This window comes from Nesoenas mayeri, assembly GCF_963082525.1.
Source record: "Nesoenas mayeri genome assembly, chromosome: 15".
Taxonomy (NCBI): Eukaryota; Metazoa; Chordata; class Aves; order Columbiformes; family Columbidae; genus Nesoenas; species Nesoenas mayeri.
In genome coordinates, this window is record NC_137559.1 from 14,739,423 (window position 1) to 14,748,367 (window position 8,945).

General features: G+C 41.6%; 1 protein-coding gene across 2 annotated transcripts in view; it reads left to right on the plus strand.

Moving 5' to 3' along the window:
• Positions 1–3,000, plus strand: part of LOC308046477 (BOS complex subunit NOMO1) — a gene marked incomplete at its 5' end in the record, with an annotated part of 29,230 nt that extends 26,230 nt beyond the window's left edge. Inside the window, 3 exons of one of the 2 annotated variants that reach the window (XR_013922893.1) lie at positions 87–179; positions 1,057–1,788; positions 2,653–3,000. Coding sequence is in view for 1 of the 2 variants with exons in the window: in XM_080354320.1 (XP_080210446.1) it covers positions 87–179; positions 1,057–1,188 (225 nt within the window). Of the gene's footprint in view, positions 1–86; positions 180–1,056 lie in introns of both variants that reach the window. The other variant, XM_080354320.1, reaches the window with a different exon arrangement.
• Positions 3,001–8,945: the final 5,945 nt, after the last annotated feature.

Below are 8,945 nucleotides of genomic sequence, written 5' to 3' on the forward strand. Positions count from 1 at the left end.
CGTTGCTTAAAGCTGAGGGGTTTCATAGGCAAAACGACTGTTTAAAAAGAAATAAGAACAAAATCCATGATCCCCACTGTTTACAGAGAAAGCTGCCTGAACAAGATATTGCCCAAGGATCCTACATCGCGTTACCACTGACACTGCTGCTCTTGTTGGCTGGTTACAACCACGATAAGGTAGGTCATGGGGTTTTGTTTATCCAGGTATTATTGTCCTACCAATGAATACTTTGAAATGCGTGGAATAAGGGTTTGTTGAGGTGGTTATTCTGACAGAGATGCAGTCAGCAATCACCTTATGTGACACATTTTAAAAAGCCACAATGTGGCCAAGTTTTTGGACAATTACATTCCTTGAAAAAAACTTAGTGTGACGGTGAATTCCTGTGCTGCTTCTGAATTTTGCTTTCTCGTTTGATGGCTTTGGGGAAAAAAACCACAGCATCGTTCAAATTCAGACAACCAGACTCAGTGATAATAGGAATGAAAATAATTGCTTTATTGGCCTCAGGAACAATCAGGAAAAGAATCTTGCAGGTCATTGCACGTCTCTTCAGCTTTACACTCTCCATAGTGAAAAGCTCTCAAGAGGAATATGACTACCTGCTAAATAACCCCCTCTGTTAACAAGCCACACTCCTCTAGTCTTCTTTGATACAACTGGATTTCTGTTTTGCCGGTAAGAGAAATATGTCTGTGCAGTTTGATTTCCTCTCGAACGTGGGTAGGACAGTGTAGAATGTGGGATTCTTCAGGATTTCCTACACGTGCCTCCACTGAAATAGTCATTTTCTAGACTCAAGACTCAAACTGCTCTTCTTTGTTAGATTGCTGCAGGAAAAAAGTTACTGACAATCATCTTAGGCTTTGATTATTAGAAATTCCCAGAAGTTTGGTTTGATTCCTTCCCTAGATTTGCTGCCATTTTCTGATACCTTTGGAGATGTGCCATTGATGCAACAGATTGTTTGGGGGTGCATTGGTCTGACAAACGTTATCGTTCAGACCTTACGTGCCGTTGTAACCACAAGCTGCTGCTTTTCTTTTGCCCCAGCTTATTCCCTTACTGCTGCAGCTGACAGCTCGTCTGCAAGGAGTGCGTGCTCTCGGACAGACAAATTCTGACACGGGCGGCTCGGAGGATGCAAAGAGACAAACGAAAAAACAGAAGACAAGACGGACGTGAGGTGAAAGAAACAATGGCACGAAGTGGTGCTGGAGCCTGAGGAAGCGAAGCCACTAAAATACGTTATTTGTTGAATTTGGGGACTTTACATTTTCCTTGTTGCTACATGAGCACCGTTTGTCACACTGGCTCCATTTTGGTTGTAAATTTTCTATGGAGTCTATAGATTTCCTTGTTGTAAAGTAATGAAATGAATGCCTCTGTTGTCACTGTGAGTGCATCTCCCATACTTGAAGACCCTTAATGAGCTTTTTTTCTTCAGTGGAACAGGTCATGCTGTCTTCCTGAATGACTTGTAAAAGCAGTGGTAATAGACTGCTTGACTTCACTTCTGTCTCTAGATTTTGAGGTAATTTTTCCTATTGAAATACCTGTTTTACAGAAGCAGCATGTAGGGATTTCATTCAATCCGTGATGCTTGAAACAAAGTTTTGGGGGTCACACCTGACCGGGTGAATTGTATCTTGGGCACTTCCCGTTCAGCAGGTGATTGAAGAGTCTGTCATCTGCACCGCAGTGATTTCAGTTCTTAGCCAGCAATTCCCTTCTCTTTGATTAAAATCAAGTTTTTGCCCGATGCAGACGAATGGTTAATGTCAGGTAAGTTCTGATGATCCTGCTGCAGAAGCAGGGTTTAAATTTCAGTTTCACATGCAGTGTGATCTCTTCAGACCTTCAGGATTCCTCCAGCTGGTTGCTCTGTTCTTCCCAGAGCTACTGGCTTGTGGGTGCCACCCAATTGCCCCGCGTGGCTGTCACACCTGCTCAGCCCCCATGCAGCCTTTTTGCCAATTGGTGCTTGCTTTTTTAAAAATTATGATTTCTTTTTCACCTTAAGAAATGTGATCTTTTTGAAATCTCCAACGTGCACAGTCCTATAAGGTAGTCTGTAATAAATAACTTTCTTACAGGCTATCTTTTGATTCTCATTTGAAGTAGACAGTTGGACATACACACTTTAAATGTTAATGGGGCTTTTTATTGACAAAGAGTATAAAGGTTAATAGAGCTTTTGGAAGATGCACGTAAATGCCTACAAAGATTGCAAAGACATTGGTACTGCCAGTAAGTGGCAATGTTTCTCTTTTACAATACTTGAAATAAAGTCCCTTTACATTCAAATGATTAAGCTTCAAACCCTCCTGTTCTTAGAAATTTGGATGCCAAAGGTTTCATGCTAATTTTTGTTGGTATTTTGCACTAATTTGGGCCTAAATAATTAAAACTTCATTTGGTGATCATTCTAATCTCTCCAAGGGAAAAATCTATCAAGATCACAATAAAAACGAGGAATGTTGAAAAAGCATGTATGTAGAGAGTTTGAGATAAAGCTCCAATAAACCGTCACACTCTCTACATAATGACCTTGAATTTTATATTGCTATGATGAAATACATGGGAAAAGAACAAAGTGTTGTAAGGCTTATAATATATCGTACATTTTCAATACATCTTTATTTAAAGGTGGTGAATGTTAAGGAAGGTATTGCCGCTTTGGGGGAATGTATGAGGAAAAAATGCCCGTGTCCATGTGCCTTGAGGGAGTAGCAGGTATTCTGACCTGTGGGACTTGATGGTGGTTGACCTTAAACATTGGAAATGCTGTTAATAAAAAGAGAAATAAAAAGAAATTGTTAATGCTTGCTAATTTAATGCTTGCTTCTAAGGTTTGCTATTTATTTTGTCCTCTTAAAAGCAAGACTTCAGTACCAGCTCGACTGGCCTTTTCCTATTTAAAATGTCAGTTAAAGCTGCTTGTTGCATCTTTAATTAAGTTATGTTAATACAGGGAACAACTAATGTTTAGATGCTGACTCCTACTAGAAAACTTTCCAGGCTCAGTGTTTACTATTCTTTTTTTGCAGGCACAATAGTGAAAGAATGATTAATTCATTTGCTTGGTGAGCTAAATGTGGGCAAACAGCTGAAGTCAGTTGGAAATGAGAATACGGCCCTCCGGGTAAAGATGGCATTGCACGTCACTTGATTTTTCTATCAACAGCAACAATGAATATTACATATATCTGGCTGGCTCATCAGCAATGCACAGAATTCTATTGTTTAAGAATGAAATGGATCATTAATATTGAATTTTACATTTTCTTAATAGACAGTTCAGCTTAGTTTCTAAAGCATCATCTTTATTTAGATGGCTATCAGATTCTAAGAACAAGTGGTTTTGGTGTGTAAGCAACGATGTTGTTAAATAAAGATACAGAAATTTAAAAAAACAAATGTGCTTAAAGGCAAGAAAACAAATGCTTGGAGAAATGTGCATTCTCGGCAAGGGTGGAAAAGCATGGGTTTCCTCATAGTTAATAGTCTTCGTTGCAGTCAGTTTTAAAATGTAAATTTCAGTATTTGCTGAGTTGCACAAGATACCAAGTTGTATGAATCAGATTCTTGGGGGTAAGTGTTAATTTGTTTCTAATTAAGAACATGTAAGAACATATATTTAATGTAAGACCATGTAAGGGAACAATGGTAAAGTAGTGCGAGGTTGGGTCTGTAAATCTCTTCGGGGCCGAATGGGGTGAGGTGCCCAACACACTGGCCAGCTCAGGGCTGCCCTCCCCACGGAGGATGCGATTTGGGGAGAAATCTAAAGTTATGTTCCTGCTTTCTGTGGCAATGGGCTGAGAGAGGCTCCCCACCTCCTGCCAGCACAGCCATGATCTATGCCCCTTCTCTAACTCGCCAAAGGAAGAAAAGCAAATTAATTCAGTTGAGGCTGGCAGCAAATGTGCCACCTTCTGATCTGGCAGCTCATTTCCATGCTGTTATCCTTAGATATTTTGCTTTCCATCAGCAAATCTGGCTGCACTGTGAAAATGAGAAGGCAGTGCTGTGGACCTTCAGTGTCACCCATCGGAGACCGCAGCCTGGATCCTGCTGTTCTGTGCGTTCATTTTGTTCTGGAGATACCGAGAGCAGGACTGCAGAACGAGCTGCGGTAATGAGCACTGCGCACCCTTCCCAGCCCTGTGCTGAGGAAAAATGGACAGAGTGCTGGGGCTTTGGAAGGTGAGATGGCTTTGAACACCCTACAAGACATGAAAGGCACCGACTTGTCCAGAAAAGCTGAGGCCGAATATGGAATTGAACACTGAGATCACTGATACCTAATTTTCCTCCTATTCAGTATTCCTTACTTCGCACAGTATCTGTATTTCTATTTTTTCCAGTCTGAAAGTAATTTAAATCGGGCTTCTTGCAAAGGCAGATGCACTGAAACACACAGTGCAGCCAAGGCCTGACAGGCAGCAGGTTTGATCCCAGCCCAGCAGCACTGGCTCAAATCACGCCCGGTGCTGGCTTCACCCTATGTGTGGTAAGTCATCTTTTCCTTGCAGAGAGATTGGTGGCTTTAGAAAATCTCTGAAAGCCTCTGAAAATCCAGTAAATCTATTTCTGGTGCATTATCAACTGATGCCAGCACTCCATAATTTTTTTACTTTTACAAGAACACCAGTGAGTTTAGTGTCTGTCATTCAGGCATCTATTTAAACATGGAACAGGCCCATATGTCCTTGTACGAATTAAGAGCAGCTCTACGCTAATTAGCATTCTCTGAGCCTTCATGGATTATTATTAGCAAGTGCAACTTTTTCCCCTTGAATGTTTTACAGAGCTTTTGTGAGCATTTTACATCAGCCAGCTTGTCCTTTCCATTTTCTATTATACCTTTTGTAATTGCTTTCTGTCTATATTTGATATGTTGTTGCTTTACTCCAGTAACTTCCATTATCACTTCTAACCATTTGCTATTACTGGGATCAACGTGATTGCATTATTTACTCTGTTTGGTTTAAATATCACTTTTTTCCTTGTTCTGCCCCCTCCTTTCCCACCATCTTTCTGGGAATATTGGAGTTTAGTGACATGACGCTGTCTGAAGCCTTATTTGTTCCCTTTGTAGCCTAAGACCATGATTACTTTAAGCCCAATGATATATTATCATAAAGCGCTAAACACCCACCAGGCCATTATTGAATTTATCATATCTAAGAGCTCAATAAATAGTGAAAGATAAACCTGGGTTTTACTGCCTCTGGAAGTCTGCAGGTTGATTCCTCCTTTAACTCTCATTTTTGTTGACACTAGAATAATTAAATCCCCATCATGAAGAACCGAGTTCCTTCACAGACCTCTCATTACACTGAGTCTAGCTACCTTTTTTTTTTAATGTAGGGTTGTGGCAAACCACCACCAAATTCCCACTCCAAGCCTTCCTATTCTCAGGCACTAAAGAAACTAATAGGGGCTTAAGTGAAACTCGTGAAAAGGAACTATTGTGGTCTCCAGGTCTGTGTGCTCCATCCCTGCCCTGAGGCTTGTCTTTCTTTGTGGTGGAAGGGAAGACCAACAGTGAGCACCAAGTGTCAGCTCTGACACAAGCTCTGTAAGAGCTGTAGGCCTGTATTAGGGAGGATTCATGTGCTCATACAAAGCCCAGTCCAGCAGTGATATCTTAAGCCATGGTGAGCAGATGTGGAACTGGTCATGTACAATGAAGTCAGGACTCCACAAAGTAAAAAAGTTTAAAAAAAAGTGTATTCACATGTTGCTCTTCATGTTTATAGCTATATAAATCTTATCCATGATTGTGTAATGGTTTGTGTAATGTCACTCATCAGCTGTCTTGTTGATTATTCCTGCTGTCTTTCAAAAAAATTTGCGTGCCTGCAGACATTGATGTGTCATTCTAATTTGCCATGCTGAGATATTGCAGATTTGCGTTGTCTTGCAGCTGGTATTATTTCTTTTTGTTCTCCCCTGCTGCAGCCCGAACTCCCTCCGTCGCTCAGCTCTCAGTGTGGCCAGCTTTGCAACCCCTCGGTCCTGCTGCATCCACAGGCACTTGTGGATGCACTCAGCCCTGCGGTCCCCTGCCCATGGTGACACTCCTTAGCGTGCCTGCTGGGATCCGGAACGTAGCACTGAGTTTCCTCGACAGAGAGATGCCTGAACCTCGCCTCTAAAAATTGTCATCTCATTTGCATTTCTCAATGCCAATGCAACCAACTCTTGGCACAGTTCTGCATGACCAGGGTGACTATTTCCAGATTAACTTGTAATTCCTGCAGATGGAGGCAGCCAAGATCTGAGGGGATCGGGGCCACTTCGCTCAGTGCTGCTCCGGAGGCAGAGATAAGAGGGGAGACAGTGGGGAATGGACACTTTGTAAATCCAGACTCATCTCTGGCAAATCACACTTTCTCCAGGCAGCAGCAGCAGGAGCACAACCCATCCTTTCAGCATTCTCTAGAGCTTAGATTTGTGTTTTCACACTTCTCCTTAGTAAATGCTTGCTTGTCTCTCTGTGGTCTAGGTGTGAGAATGGACTAACTGGTGTTATGGTGGTTCTGCACAGTGAACACTGACTGAAGGATGGGGAAAAAGACCACAAATTTCACTGTTTATGGTATGGATGCACTTTGTGAAGTCACAATTTTGCTTTCAATGGCAGAAGATGACCAGACCTAGTTGAAGATGTCCCTGCTTTTAGTAGGGCTTGTTGGACTAGGTGGTCCCTTCCAACCTAAACTATTTTGTGACCAAAAGGAGACCTTGGTGCTTTGGGAATTAACTTTCATTTGTCTGTGTGTAGCTTCCAGCTCTCTGAGCTGGGACTTTGGCTCATGGAGATACAGATCTCAGGCTGAGACCCACCTGTGTGGAGCAGTTCAGGTTTTGCAGAGAAGATAAAACAAATCTTCTCAGAAACAATATTGTTAACAACCATGTGAAATGACAACAGATACCCATAGACCTTGGGGGAGGATAAGATGATTAGTTTCATCAGTAGTAAAGCTGGTTTGCATGTACATCACAAAACCCTAAATAAAACCACTAGAGATCTATCACCAAACATGAATATTCAATACATTTAATGGGTTACTTGTGAATGCAGGCATTTGTCTTTAGTGGCAGCTGAATTAGACACCTAAGTTATCCTCATTTGCTCACTTGCTCTTTTTTTCTTCTCATAAGAGAATAAGGGGCTTCTGGGCCATGTAGTGATTGTCACCTTAGCTAGATGCTCTGCTGTCACACACTGACATTCTCCTGCTGCCTTTCTCTGTAACTAGGCTTCCTGGAGCGCTGAGGGCCAATATTTAGGGATATTTCAGTACTGAAGAGATGGAATTTCTAAAAAGATTTAGGCAAGCAACGCCTTTATTTCACAGGGTTTTAATAATATTAGAACTTTTGCACCAACCTAATCTTACCAGGCCACAAGCATGATGACTCCAGCAGACCGAGGCTGTGCCCCAGCAAGATGTTTGCTGGGTAGGGCCAGGCTCAGATGTGGACTTGTGTGTCAATACAGCTTCAGGTAGGCTTCTGGTGCATCTTAGGCATCTTCTACAGCAAAAAAATGCAAAATATTGAAAAAGCTCAGATTTTCAATAAAGTAAAGATGGGCTACACAATTAGAAGGCTTCCTCTTTGTTAGAGTCTTCAGTCATTTAAATATCAGCTGAATAAGTATGGAGAGGAAGTGGCGGAGAAGGTAAAAGATGAGGCCACAAACATATTTGGTTATTTAGCTTTTATTTTGCATTGTGCTGTGCAACATTTCTCCATCAAACTGATTAGTGAAAAACTCTATCCATAAAGCCCTGTCTGAGCTTATTGCCAGGTCAATGAGCCTACGTCCTTTCTGGTCGTGAATGCTGCCTGTGATTATTGCTTTCATTAATTTTTATATATGAAATAATACCTCTGCCTTGATCTACATAAACACATAGATATCTGTTCCAAATCAAACTTCCTCCGTCCTGTGTGCCGTTGCTGGGAGGGAAGCGGAGAGCACAGCGTCAAATCAAATTAAAAACTGCCATTTCCCAAAAATAACCAATGGTAGTTGGTGCTTGTTATATTATGCGAGACAAACTGGGGCAGGCAAGTTGCACTAATTAGGTATGAGGTGATTGGTACCTCTGAAGACAAAACCGTCCCCGGGGAGCTGCTCCCTGCTTGAGGAGCCACATCCCCCATTGCTCAGACTCCTGGTGGCCAAAGCCTTTGGATGTACCTTCGAGAAGACACGGTGCTTCTGAGACCTGAGCAGAAGGGACTGGCAGAAAGCACATATTGCCACTGAAATCCTTAGTTTTGTACCTTCTCCTAAGGGCAGGGGCTTGAACTTCATCGATTTAAGATGGAGCAGAGAGAGTTGGTCTTTTAAAAGATGTGATGATACATCTCTCCTGAGCATTTGCCAACTTCCTTCCTTTCCTTTCTCCTCACCGGACCCTTTTGTAGGTGTGTTGTATAATATCAGGTTTGTTCTCTTTATTGCAAGAAGAGCAACAGATGTGGTTCTCCATTTTCTTCAGGGTCTTGCAAACCTTGCCTGGGGATATTTATTAGTTTCTGATTTCTTCTCATTTCCTTATGTTTGAAAGAATAAGATATAACAGTGTGAAGCCATCTGCATATTTGTACTTCTCAGACGAGGATTATTTCATTTGCAAGGAGCTTAATGGAATTCTGAAAATCAGATTTGTTTATCATCGTAGGGAATAGGACAATATTTCTGCTTAAAAATAATTAAGAGAACATAGCGCATTTGTGAGACCTTGCCCGGATTGAGAAAAAAAACCCAATTCATTCTCAAGAGAGCTATTTGTCCTTTTGCCATTTGTAAAACTGACTCTGAAATGATGGCTTTAGTGATTAAAGACTGAAAGAAAGAGGTCTCAGAATAACCAATGGATTCTCCAGCATATGTTAATATATTCTGTTTG